Here is a 13,662-nt window from a genome sequence, read left to right as displayed (position 1 = left end):
CATTAATATTTAAATTAAAATAAATAAATAAATGAGCTTATTCTTTATATTGTTTTTTTTTTTTAAAATGTTGTACGAAGAAATTTATGGATGCAAAAACACCATCTAAGAAATATAATTAAAATAATAAGAACATAATAACGTGTGGGCTGGCAAGCATTCTGTCTTCACCCGGTTAAGGTTTTAGTATTTTTTAATATATTGATATTAAAAATAAAAAATATTATTTTAATATATTTTGAAATAAAAAAAAAAACACATAAAAAGGCACAGGGAAACACTAGTTACACTACTGCTTAACTGCATGCTTCTTAAAACCCCACCAAACGACATAGTTTCCTTTTTAAAAAAATGTGACCGTTAATTTAGAATACAATACAGAACAAGCACACCTGTTCCTCCAAACCCAGCGAGTACTCCCCATTCCCCTACTCTCCTTAAGTACCCAAAACGAAACACACAAGAAGAGAGATAAACTCCCTGCTCTTCTCTTTCTTCTGCACACTCTTCACTGACCTCTCTCTCTCTGTACTACCTTGTCAGTCTCTCTCTCTCTCTCTCTCTCTCCACATGCTCTCCTCCATTATTATGAACCTTTTCTCTTCCTTTTAGAAACCTGAACTCGTATTCTTGGTTTCTTGAACTGTAATGGGGTGTGCACAGTCTAAGGTGGATAATGAAGAACCGGTTTCAAGATGCAAAGAGCGGAAAATCTTGATGAAAGAAGCAGTCACGGCAAGAAATGCTTTTGCTGCTGGTCATTCAGGATATACTATTTCCTTAAAGAATACCGGTGCGTCTTTGAGTGATTATGGCCATGGAGAAGCTGATCAAGAATCCCAGTTTCAACAGCCTTCTACCCTTGACTCTACATCTCAACCGCAGCCTCCACCGCCTCCGCCGTCTATGGACAATTTTCCTCCGCCTCCGCCGCTGCCTGACTTCTCTCCCAGTCCGATTAAAAGGACTCTGAGCATGCCTGAGATTGTGATGAAAAGGAAGGAGATGGGTGACTCTGTTGCGATCGAGGAGGTGGTGGAGGAGGAGGATGAGGAGGAGGAGGAGGAAGAGGAGGGGGAGGAGTTGCGGAATAGGAATCTTAGTAGAAAGACCAAGAATTATGACAATATCGAAAAGGTTACGCAGCGGGGCCCGCAAAGTAGTGGGAATGTGGGACCGGGGGAGGAGGATACTCGGCCGAGGACTCCACCAAGGACGGTGGAGAGTCATTCCTCGGTGGTGCCTCCGATGCCGGAGGCGAAGAACATGGCTTGGGATTATTTCTTTATGATGGATAATGTGCCGGATTCATCCTTGGAACCAGAGGAGGATGCGAGTAGGAACAGGGGTAATTTTGGAAATGTTGAGAATGTGGGTGTTGGGTTCGGCGGGGTTGGGGGTTTGAGGGGTGGGGTTGATGGTAGTGGTAATGAGATTGATGGGGTTGAGCCAAAGACGCCGGAGAAGGCGGAGGAGAATATGGAGCCTGTGTTGAAAGAGGAGGAGAAGGGTGGGGAGAAGAAGGAAAGGAAGCAGATTGAGCATTCGAAAACAGCACCACCGGATTTCAGGGTGGTGGGAAGGAAAGTTCCTAGTGTGAATTTGATGCAGGTTTTGAATGAAATTGATGATCATTTCTTAAAATCATCAGAAAGTGCACAGGATGTTTGTAAGATGCTCGAGGCCACCCGCTTGCATTACCATTCTAATTTTGCCGATAATCGAGGTATAATTGGCTTGCATTGGCTGCTTGTGTTTAAATTTTTTGTTTACTTGATGTTGTGTTTTGATTATTTAACATGTAGATACTTGACTGTTTATGTTTTAATAGTAAATTTTACGCACACTTGAACTTGCTTTGCTACGGGCCCATCAAATTTGCTAGCCATTTTATATAATTAAAGCTTCTAAAATGTGTATACTTGTTGTTTGTGGAAAACTGAAGCTGAAAGCATCTGTGCTTCTATTGAATTGATATGTAATTTGTCGGCATTTTGGATTTGTTATTCTGAACGGCGGCATCTGCTTTTACACCAGTTGGACTTTGTTATGGCATCTTCATCTTTTGTGGAAGCTTTTTTTGAGAACCTCAGGCTTCTTATTGGTTTTTTTCTTTTCAAAAGCAAGAAAAAGTTTATTTATCAACAATACTAGAGCCCCCTTTCCAATCACTTGAAAATTATGAAATACTAATGTGCTGTGCCTGTAGCATATTATTACTCTGCTAAGATGTTTCCTTGACATTTTTGTTTTCCTTTTGTAATTGATTTGTTTTTATTAGTATCTTTATTTTGCTGATATGGTATTCAACATTTGCAGGACATATTGATCATTCCGCTAGGGTTATGCGTGTTATCACTTGGAATAGGTCATTCAAAGGTGTACCTAGTGCTGAAGGTGGAGAGGATGAACTTGATTCTGAAGATTATGAAACCCATGCTACTGTTTTGGATAAGTTACTAGCATGGGAAAAGAAACTTTATGATGAAGTAAAGGTATGCCGCATCATTTATTAGTTTGATTTCTTATGTTTGCCCGTCATTTTGAGTTTCTTGTCCCAATTATTAGTTGTGCTGCTCAAACCTACCAGAAAACGGTCAGTTTCCTTATATGATCAGATTAAAAGTCTAAAGTTTCTAAACAGACTTTTATAGATGCTTGATACTTTCTTGTAAATCTCAGCCATGGTGCGAAGTAATCTTTTTTTTCTTTTGTTTCCATTTGTTTTTCTGGGGCAATGCTTATTTCATTTTGCTATTGTCATGTGCTGGGGTCTTAGTGAAGTTTGCTTAATGTTGATTAGCAAGGGGAGCTTATGAAGCTTGAGTACAAGAGGAAGGTTGCTTTGCTAAATAAGCAGAAGAAACGTGGTGCTAGCGCTGAATCCCTGGAGAAAACAAAAGCAGCTGTGAGTCATCTTCATACAAGATATATAGTTGACATGCAATCCATGGACTCAACCGTTTCAGAAGTGAATCAGATACGTGATCAGCAGTTGTATCCAAAACTCGTTGATCTTGTTGATGGGTAAGCTTTTGTTCTGAAAAAAATGAAAAATTGAAATTATACTTTTATCTGTTCTAGTTTCCTGACATATATCCCTCAAAACTTTACATGGTCTATTTGTATTCTTGTTTTTCTTTATAATTCGTGCCAATAATCTGCATACCAGCATGTTTATGAAGTGAACACTCTATATCCTGGCTAGAACAAGATCATGTGTGCAATTTATGACATTAGCTTCTCTTCTTGTATTGCTCTCCTAATGAAGTGGGCTGTATGATGTGGACTGAAAAGTTTGACATCTTAAAAGTTTGACATTTATGAACTGTTTGGTGGACTAGATAAAAACCTGGATTTGATTATATTCCTTTTAATCTTTAGGGGTGGGGTGTCATCCAATACTGCAATATAGATGTTAAATGCTGAACCACGTATGAATTTGCCCATTGATTTGTTGTTCTATAGCTATCTAATGTCTAAAGGAGGCAATAATAGGTGGTGTGTGTCCCATCATGTTGGCTACATGCAGCTTCTTCCTTTTTCCTGGTATTCTTTACTTTTTAATTATCTTAGTTTGTTATCACAATACCACCAAGTCTCAGTATTCTTTAGCTAGGTGTCTGAAAGGTAGTTCTTTTTAGTCATGGGAGATTGGTCTTATTGGAGAACCCAACAAAAAGTAATGCCATGATTTCAATAATGATGGCATGCCATTTCTCTACTTATTTACTAGTAAAACTCTGAATGCAATGCTGCAGGATGGCGAAAATGTGGGCAAGTATGTGTATGCATCATGACAGCCAATTGAAGATTGTCACAAACCTTAAATCCCTTGATGTCAACCATGCAATCAAGGAAACAACCAAACACCATCATGAGCGCACAATCCAACTTTTGAAAGTTGTCCAAGGATGGCTTTCACATTTTGAAAAGCTTGTGACCCATCAGAAACAATACATTCACACTCTTACTAGCTGGTTAAAGCTAAATCTGATCCCCATTGAAAGCAGCTTAAAAGAGAAAATATCATCTCCACCAAGAGCCCAGAATCCCCCTATCCAAGCCCTTCTCCATTCATGGCATGACTATTTAGAAAAGCTTCCAGACGAGCTTGCCAAATCTGCTATCTCATCATTTGCAGCTGTGGTAGAAACCATAGTACATCATCAGGAAGAAGAGATGAAGCTAAAGGAAAAGTGCGAGGAAACCAGGAGGGAGTTTATGCGCAAAAACCAGGCATTTGAGGAATGGTACCAAAAATACATGCAGCGGAGAACCCCTACCGATGAAACAGATGCTGATAGAGGGGAAGATGCAAACCCCAATCCTGTTTCTGAGAGGCAATTTGTAGTGGAGAGTTTGAAGAAGAGGCTGGAAGAGGAAATAGAAGCTCACGGGAAACATTGCCTTCAGGTAAGAGAGAAATCAGTTGGAAGTCTTAAAATTCGCTTGCCTGAGCTATTCCGTGCCATGTCAGACTATGCTCATGCCTGTTCTGATGCTTATGAGAAACTAAGGTCCATCACACAGTTGCAGAAATCAGATCGTAATCGTGCATAATAAAGTAAGTACTGCTTAAGTTAATCCTAGCCAGATGTTGCACAAATGTACCTTTTCTCCGAGACAGTCAGGTCTTGTTGCGATTGGCTAATGTTATTTTTGCTGTTTTGTGAAAAAAAAATTGGTTTTATATTCCTCCAAATGCATCTATGCACCTAGGGAAGGGGTGATTCTGTAGAAGAACACAAGTTATTTCATGTTTAATAGTCGCTAATGGTTACAAATGCCTCCTGCTTCAGTGACCTTTCAGGGTTCTGATATGATAGTATAATACTGTAATCTTGGCACTAAAGTCTTGCCACCACGTGCAGCTAGGATTTTGCAACAAGTTAGTGTTGGAATTTGGAGAGTCCAATATTTCTGCAGGATCTCCAAGTATGAACTTGCAATTCCAAATGACCCTGGGGAATGTTGCATCTAGTTTAGGTGGACTTGTGGAGATAAGCTAAAAAAGGAAGGATAATCTGTATTTTAATTCCTAATATAGATTAGGATAAGCAATATTTTAGTAATTGTTCATCTAGTTAGGTGAACAATTACCACGTTGTTAGTATTTTATTTTATTTTTTTTTGTTAATGTGAGTGTTCCGGTTAACTTGTGTATATATCGATTAATCTTACGAGCTTTAAAATTAATGGTTATATAAATTTTTAATAATTTCTTTGTGAGACTCAAATAATTTGTGAGAAATAAATTTAAGATTTAATTAGTTTTTTCAAGTTAATTGGATGATGGTAGTACTTTCTTTCTTCTGGTATATGAAAAACTTGAACAAGGAGCTCCATTGGTTACGAGATAGTGCAGGCACGCGGGTAGCAGATTTATTACTAAACTCGTATCTGTACTTGCTATGTTTGTGGTAATTTTGGCAGCTTTTAGTTAGTATTTTGAAATAGAAAAAACATGGATGGATAATTCAGATATAAGTATATTTGGTTGTAGAGATAAAAAAATAAAATATAAAAATAAATTTGTTTTTAAAATAATTTTTGTATTTTTAAAATAGGAGTTATAAATGAGACTTGTCTTCTTAAACAATATATATATTACTTTTGATTTTTAAAATATTATTACAAAATACTTTTAATTCTTAAGTTATCTATATATTTTCTTTTTAAGTAAAAATAACCATTACTATTATGAGTTAGAAATCACTCATTTTCTTGTCTTCTCAATCAAGAGCTCCTTTTCAAATTAGATACATGCTCTTCTTCTTATTTTTTTTTTTTAATAGATATATATATATATATATATATATATATATATATATATATATATATATATATATATATATATATATATATATATATTGCAGATTGGGGAAAACAGTGTGGAAATTCTAATCTAACCAGCAAAAATCAATAATGAACATTGTATCTTCATGAAAAGTGATCTTATCCATGTAGCTAAGGTTATCTTTTTTTTTTTAGTAGAGGGATAAAATAATCATTTCACTAAAGCAATTTATAATAATTTGTGTTTACTGTTATAGTGAAATAGCCACGCTTTATAGAGTTTTTGTTTATTAAATGGAAACTAGTTTATTGGCTTGCGTTGCACTGCATGTCAAATCATTTTTTTTTAATTGTGAAAAAAAATATAAAAATGTTAGGAAGCATGAAACCTAATATATATTGGATGATACATTTTAAAAATATTAAGATTGTGATATACCGGTCTCAATATTTTTTAAAAAAATATTGAGACGGTTATACATTGGATTGATAAAGACTGACCAATATAAACTTGTAAAACCCACGACTTGAGTCTTGAGACCATGATATCTATATAAAATACAAATTGAAATAAATTAGAAAGTCAAATTCCAATAAATCAAAATTTGAAGGATAAAAAAAATATTCAATTTAAAAAAAAGAAAAAAAAATAGCTCGAGTAAACCTAGACAAACATGTCAGACTTATGAGTTAAGTTACAAAATAGGATTATCCATTAGAAAACAAAACAAAAATACAAAAGTCAATTCTTAACCAATCCATTGTTGAAGTATAAAATTGAAAAAAAAATTATTTTTAAAAAATCAATGAAAAAACACCCGAGTCAACCTGTGTTGACTCGTCAAATCCGCAATTTGTCTTGTAAGATTGGATAACTTCATAAAAAAAACTTTGTTCATAGGGTAAATAATGATAAATCCGCAACTTGGCAAAAAAAAATTATCCTAAAAAAACTTATAGGGTTTTGGACGGAGAAAAAAAGTATTAAAGTTGTGAAAAGGTTAGCTAGCAGTGGCATGGGCTCCCTCTTCTAGACTTCCACTACCTTAATTCTATGGCTTTACTCCCAATTCAGCCACTAGCAGGTTATCGTCTCACTTTTCTTCCCTAAATAATTTACAACCGTCAACAGTAGAATATCTCCATCCCTTTGCTTTACAAGATAATATAATGGGTTTAATTATATTTTAAAAAATAAAAAAATTATTTTAATATATTTATAAATAAAAAATACTTTGAAAAAAAATTATTACCACACTCCTAAATATCCCATTAATGCATAATAGGATTTTTATTCATTATATTATAACAAAGAAAAAGTATAGTCATTGAAATATATGGATGAAAGTATGCTTTATTTTATTTTTTAAAAAAATATTCGGTAATCCACCAAGATTAAAATTCATGAACCATCCAAGATAATACTTAAACCAAAACCTTTTTCTATCTTATGCCAAGATTCATTCACTTATACTCTTGTAATTTATATATATATATATTTTATTAATATAAATATCTAGATTAGTTTCCGTATATCTTAAATAATTTCATGAGTTTTGAAATTAATAATTATATAAGTTTTCAATAATTTAGACTCCTTTTTTAATTTATATTTTAATTCAATGCATGCATGTATTCTTCAAATCGTGTCCAATATCTAAATAGAATAAAGTCAACATTTTTATGTATTTTTAGGTGATTATACATGGCATGCTCTAAAGATAGCATTTTGAAAGCCAGTTTTAGTTTTAGAGCCAGTTGTCAATGAGAGTCAAGCCGTTTGCACTTCGTAGTTTATCCATTTGTTTGACTATTTTAAGCATCGATCTCATCATTAAGCTCCATGATCAAGATCTTATATATAACCTTTTGGTTCTCAATCTTTCTAGGGAAATGACGATGTTCCATAAATGGGGTGGCTCTGGAAGAGAAACTGTCTGTTCAGGTAGGACTCGAAGCGTCAAGGAAGGTCCAAAACCCAGATGGCAAGTGTTCTGGAGAAAAATAAGCGGAGGCAGGAAGAGAATACTCAATGCGGCTCTTGTTACATCAGTACAGGCTTCTTATGATCCGGATGAGTACTCTCAGAATTTTGATCAAGGCACAGATTGGACTAAGCCAGAAGACCTTTCAAGATCCTTTTCTGCTAGATATGCTGATCCTTCAAGAGCCTTGCAGAAGAGTAATACTGTAAGATAATTCACCTTGCTGTTCATACATTTTCCATGCTGCCCTGTGTTCTCTCTCTTTCTTTTGTTTCTGACTTTGTTGATGGATTCTCTCTATCACAAGATCGAAACCCTAGTTTAACAGTGGGATGATTGATGGGAGAGGCAAACTGATAGCAAATGGGATGATGAAATAAGGCAGATACTTCTCCATGTAAGCATTTGGGATTGTTGTGTAGAAATAGGCAGATCCCTTCTGTCCTACTCCATTATCTTGCTTTTGGTCGAGCTCGAGCTCGATCCAAGGCAATAAGACAAAAGGAAAGGATAGATTGCTTCACCTTTTCCTAAATCCTACTTACTTTACTCACGAATTGGTCACGATGCCTTTCTAGTGGCAGCCCTTGTTTTTTCAACTTTTCCCTGTTCTCGAGTGGTCAGCCAGCATTCTTCGGGGTGTTTGGTATTAAGTTTTAATCTGTTTTTTTTATTAAATTTATTTTATTTTGTTTTTAATAATTTTTTAAATATTTTTGAATTGATATAAAAAATAAATTTGAAAAAAATATATTATTTTAATATATTTTCAAATAATTAAATACTAACATTGAGAATCTTGCAGCATCGCTGCTTGTTTTCTTCAAATTCCAGGCATAAATAATTCAAGGCACGCTCTCAAATTCCTCCTCTGTTCTATCACATAGATTTCGGTGATGTGTATCCTAAGATTCGCTGTCAATTAATAATTATTTAAGGTATTATTGTTTATTTTTATGTTTTAAAAAGATTTTAAAAAAATTAACATTTTTTATTTTTTTTTATTTAAATTAATATTTTTTAGTGTTTTCAGATCATTTTAATGTGCTGATGTTAAAAATAATTTTTAAAAAATAAAAAAAATATTATTTTGATACATTACTGAATGAAAAACACTTTGACAAAAAACCACATTCTCAAACACACTTAAAGAATAAATCCTGACATCTACGGTTAACGCATCTCTAAAGAGAGGAAAAAAAGTTTAAAGATAAAAAATATTTTAAAAAAACAATTATCAAATAAAAATTCAAAATGATTTTTTTCAAAGAAAAATCATTTCTACATATCTATTAAAAGAGTTAAAATTATTAAATTAAATTATTTAAAAATTTATTCTTTCATCAATTAAATATTTATCAATGGTTTCTTTTAAGTCTACATACCTATTATATCATACTTTTATCAAACTTGTTTTTATTTTTTAAAATTTATTATTAATCTAGTTGGAAGTTGTGTAACTACATGATAGATTTGTGTCATTTATAACTTAATGATTAATAAATTAAATTTTAAAATGTAGACTCGAAGCACAATTTTTAATTATTGTAATTTAATGAATTCCAATCATCACACTAAATCTTGAATTGTTTTAAATCAAAACTTCTTTAAAATTTTATTTTTTTAAATCAAGCATCAACTAGACATAAAAAAAAAATTTATACACAATAAATACATAAATAAAATAAAATAAATCATAAATTTTAATTGAAAAAAAACATAATATAGAAGGATTACTCAACAATGAAACCTCAACCTCTTTTATCGTATTTGTTATTAAGAGTGCAGATTACTCAACAAGATTCTCCTCACATTGTATGAAGTTTAGCAATGATCACCCAGGGACTAATAATATATCTTCATTTTACTTTTTATAAATGAACGAGAATTACTATATTATTGCTTGCGTTACACTCAGGTTTGATAAATTTTTTATTAAACTTTGAAAAAAATATTCAAACATTATTAATGTGTTTTTTAATGTAATTTTTTTAATTATAAACTAAAAATCTGAATAATTAATAATATCATATTATTTAATTTTTATAATTTATTTTTTAAAAAAATTAAAAATAAAAAAAAAGAGAAATTCTAGGTGGGTAAGATATTTTTATAATTTTTTATGGTCATCAATTCAATTTTTTTCTCTAATTCTTGTGTTAGTTTCTTTTTTTTAAGTAAATTGAATAATTAATTTAATTATTCCATACACCATGAAATCTAACCAAGTATCCATTTTAATCATATTATTAGACACCGTTTGGAAACGCGGTGTAATCTGCATTCCTAAAAAATTTTAATTTTAATTTTTTGCTAAAAATTATTTTTTTATGTGTATTTTGGATTATTTTGATGTACTGATCTCAAAAAATAATTTTAAAAAATAAAAAAATATTATTTTTATATAAAAATTAATAGCAACTACGCTTTAAAAACAAACTTTCAAAACTTTTTTTTTTTTAACAGAATTGATGTCGTGACAAATCATTTTGGCCAAAGGGAGACGAACCTTTGCAACCAAAAATTGGGCCTAGAAGCTTGTTGCCCGCCAAGAAAAGGTTGAAGGCTTGAAGCTAAAGCGACCATGGCATCATTTCTTCAAGGCTAAAGTAGTCTTTGAACACTAGTACAAGCCAGCCTCTCATATTTAAAAACCTATGATTGATCATTTTCGACTACCATCTTGTTATAATATCCTTTGTCTATTTAATCAAAATTACCCTTTTAGGCCATTTTAATTAGAATAATAGAAACTGAAATATTAAGATTTAATAAGAAAACTGAATGATCAACGAGAGTATTCGATAAGGGACTAATTTATAATGTTTCAAAATAAAGGACTAAATTTGTAATTAACCCTAGAGACTATATAGAGTAACTTGCTCTTTCATCCCTTGGTTCCATTCAAAGCAACTTCCGATGAAAAGAAACTAAAGGGAGTGGTAAAATTACTGTAGCATTGGCACTGCAAAATTATAATTTTACTTCTATCAACAAAACACAATTCACCTTGGAAAAAAATAATCATAGAAGTCTTTTTGTTGTTTTTACGCAATAAAATAACTAATATGCCTTAAGAGGCAACAATTAAGGAGCTAACGAGCATGATTATTTTTATTTTTATATATTAAGATATATATAAAATATTAATTAATTTTAAAAAAAAGTTAGTTGCACATGATAATGATAATCATGTAGACACACATGGATGCTCATATGCTCTTTGAACGACACGTTGCTTTCATGGTGACATTTTAATCCTCGTGATGTCACCTTTATTTCTAGACAACATCTATGACAAGAAGAGGGTAAGGTTTTGCACCCGTGATCGTTTTTTTTTCTCATTTCTTTTTTCCTTTACCCTTTTCTATTTCAGAATCTTCTCTTATATATTTTCAAAACAACCCTTTGATTTTTGTATTTTTTTAGATTTGATCTTTATTTTTTTATTGTTATTTTTTATTTTAAATAATCTATAAAATTAGAATTTTCTTTTGATTTAACTCTCCTTTGATTTTATTACCTTTCAGATTTTGTCCCTATTATTTTGATTGTTAATTTTTTTTAATCATTATCTTGATTAAATTATATTTTCAATTCATCCCTCAATATTTTATACAATTCTTTTAATTGAATAATTTTCTCAATTGTGTCTCTTAATATTTTATTTCATTTTATTTTATATAAGATTTGGTCCTTATTTTCCTTATTGCTATTTATTTTGTTTTTAATATTTTTTTATTGGAATTTTTTTTTCGATTTTATTTCTCAATATTTTATTGATAAATATTTTTTTAACCTTTTGAGTCATGAATTTGAAAGATTAGAACATGTTGGCTTAGATATTTTTTAAGGTTTTTTTTTACAGATGAGTTTTTTTATATTTTATATTTTTATAAAATTATCTCAATCTCATGTTTCATGTAAAGAGTTTTGCATTTGAACCAAACTTAGCCCAAATTAATATTTTATTTGTTTTTTTTATTATATTATCAAATTAATCAAAGTTTAATCTACCTTTCATATTTGTCTTACTATTCTATTTTAAGATAATTTTCGCCACATAAACTTCTTTTTCTCGCGCTGGAAAACAATTTAGTTGGGCCCGCGCGCGTGCCAATCTAGTTCTCTCCTAAAACGAAGAATGATTGCCTCAGTGGGGACCACAGTTTCTCAACCTTCCAGAAGGTTGTTTCAAAAATAATTTTTAAATCAATCAACCACGCGACGGCCACAGGCATCCTAGATAGCGGTAGATGTAAATCACTTGTTTCTTGTTTCTTGAAGAATCTCTGCTTGTGAACTTGACTTCGTGTACTTCCGGTCTTTACAGGCAATTTCTTGTTTTTATATCTAGATTTAATTTTTTATGTGTATATTTGTTATTCTCACGGTATTTTAGCTGTTTATTAAACTTGCAGGGTATTTAATAGATTCAAAAATTAATTATAGTGCATGTAAACTAATCCGGACACCCCAAGTTATATATATATATATATATATATATATATATATATATATATATATATATAAAATCTCTGCTTGTGATTTATGGTTTTAAAAGGGTTAGTGTTCGACAGTCATTAGCAATTAAATGATAATGGTGGAGGACAACTCGTGATTTGTTTTCTTTACAGTATAGATTCAAGGAAAGGATTTCATATATATGGTGTTAAAGATTAATCCAGTGGATTAATTAGTTTGTTCTCTGCATGTTTAAGTTGATTGATTTCTAGTGCAATAATTAATAAAAACAAATAGTCTGTTGAAGCTGTTGTAAGAAAAAGCTTTTAAGTGTTGATATGTGTTGGGTTTCCGAGCGCAAAATGAGCCTAAGTTGGCCGCTGCTAATTTAAAAAGATAAGTGTTCGAGAATGCTAATTTAACCATACAAAAACATTAAAATATTTAATTTAAAGAATTTTTTTTCAAATTTTAACATAAAAACAAGTTAAAACTCACTCCCCCCCCAACTGTGCCAGAATTCTAATTAAGTATGTGCCACTCTGTGACGGGTTTGCACAAGGAAGCTCATATAGATAAGTTATTTCATCCAGGCCCAGGACCTGGGAGCAGCGGTTGTTCTTGTAAGTTTGACAGGTAAAACCCATGTCTAAGAATCGTTCTTTGATTTTGGCAGGTCATCCTGCGCTAATCGGACGCCATCGACCATTTCCTGTCTCGCCCCAAGCTGCAGAGAGGTGGCTGCGTACATCACATGCAGAAGGCAATGGACAGCACCCCGGATATTGATGATGACTCGAAAACCAAAATGATGATTTATTTCAGGCATGAGTTTCACCAAATTGCTTTATTTTCAACGCTCATTGAATCCATCTCTTAGCTGTACTTGCCATTTATTTCCCTTTGCTTAACTGAGGGATTGTGTCTCCTATTGTGGCTCTCCAGGCACACTGCATTCTTTCTTGTGGCTGGAGATGAATTCAAGAATGAAAATGGGCGTGTTGCTTGTCAGCATGGTGCCAGCAAGTGAGCTGCTGTGTAAAGAAAGGATTCATCGTGACAAAACAATGGGAGATAACAATCCTTTTCAAACTTCTTAAAGATATCTCAGTTGTCCGTAGGCAAAGCTTTCCTCCAGTATCATCGATAAATTTTGAGATTTTCATATTAGTTCTGCTTGTGTTCTGATGAAGCCTGAAGTGAACAGACTTTTACAGAGTGAGACTGTAATCTAGAAACAGATGCAACCACGAATTCAAAGAGAGCCAAGTTTTGATGCATGAGAATACCTTCTAGTTCCTTAAATTCCTCTTGTGCGGTGGTGTAATTTGATTTGGTACATGGTAACTGAAGAGCTCCTAGTTCAATACTTTCCACTAATCAAGTATTCTTTGTAGATCATCTTTTCTTGAAA

General features: G+C 32.3%; 2 protein-coding genes across 2 annotated transcripts; both read left to right on the top strand.

The window, feature by feature from the left end:
- Positions 1-466: 466 nt before the first annotated feature.
- LOC133674561 (protein ALTERED PHOSPHATE STARVATION RESPONSE 1) lies at positions 467-4,787 on the top strand. Its single transcript, XM_062095742.1, has 4 exons — positions 467-1,726; positions 2,320-2,495; positions 2,804-3,027; positions 3,762-4,787. Exons 1-4 carry the CDS (start codon positions 649-651, stop codon positions 4,561-4,563), a joined length of 2,280 nt encoding a protein of 759 aa, XP_061951726.1. The 5' UTR covers positions 467-648; the 3' UTR covers positions 4,564-4,787.
- Positions 4,788-7,444: 2,657 nt separating this feature from the next.
- Positions 7,445-8,383, top strand: LOC133673800 (uncharacterized). The gene is made up of 2 exons (XM_062094692.1): positions 7,445-7,989; positions 8,092-8,383. Exons 1-2 carry the CDS (start codon positions 7,564-7,566, stop codon positions 8,107-8,109), a joined length of 444 nt encoding a protein of 147 aa, XP_061950676.1. The 5' UTR covers positions 7,445-7,563; the 3' UTR covers positions 8,110-8,383.
- The last annotated feature ends 5,279 nt before the right edge of the window (positions 8,384-13,662 follow it).

Source organism: Populus nigra, chromosome 15, assembly GCF_951802175.1.
Source record: "Populus nigra chromosome 15, ddPopNigr1.1, whole genome shotgun sequence".
Lineage (NCBI taxonomy): Eukaryota > Viridiplantae > Streptophyta > Magnoliopsida > Malpighiales > Salicaceae > Populus > Populus nigra.
Note: the sequence above shows the minus strand (reverse complement) of the source record. Positions and strands in the feature narration are given on the sequence as shown.

What these genes read in the sequence shown, in the direction of transcription:
- LOC133673800 (XM_062094692.1), top strand. Translation starts at nt 7,564, where the DNA reads ATGAGAGTCAAGCCGTTTGCACTTCGTAGTTTATCCATTTGTTTGACT.
- LOC133674561 (XM_062095742.1), top strand. Translation starts at nt 649, where the DNA reads ATGGGGTGTGCACAGTCTAAGGTGGATAATGAAGAACCGGTTTCAAGA. An exon ending in TAATTTTGCCGATAATCGAG is followed by an intron (nt 1,727 to 2,319) that starts GTATAATTGGCT and finishes CAACATTTGCAG; the next exon opens with GACATATTGATCATTCCGCT. An exon ending in AACTTTATGATGAAGTAAAG is followed by an intron (nt 2,496 to 2,803) that starts GTATGCCGCATC and finishes AATGTTGATTAG; the next exon opens with CAAGGGGAGCTTATGAAGCT.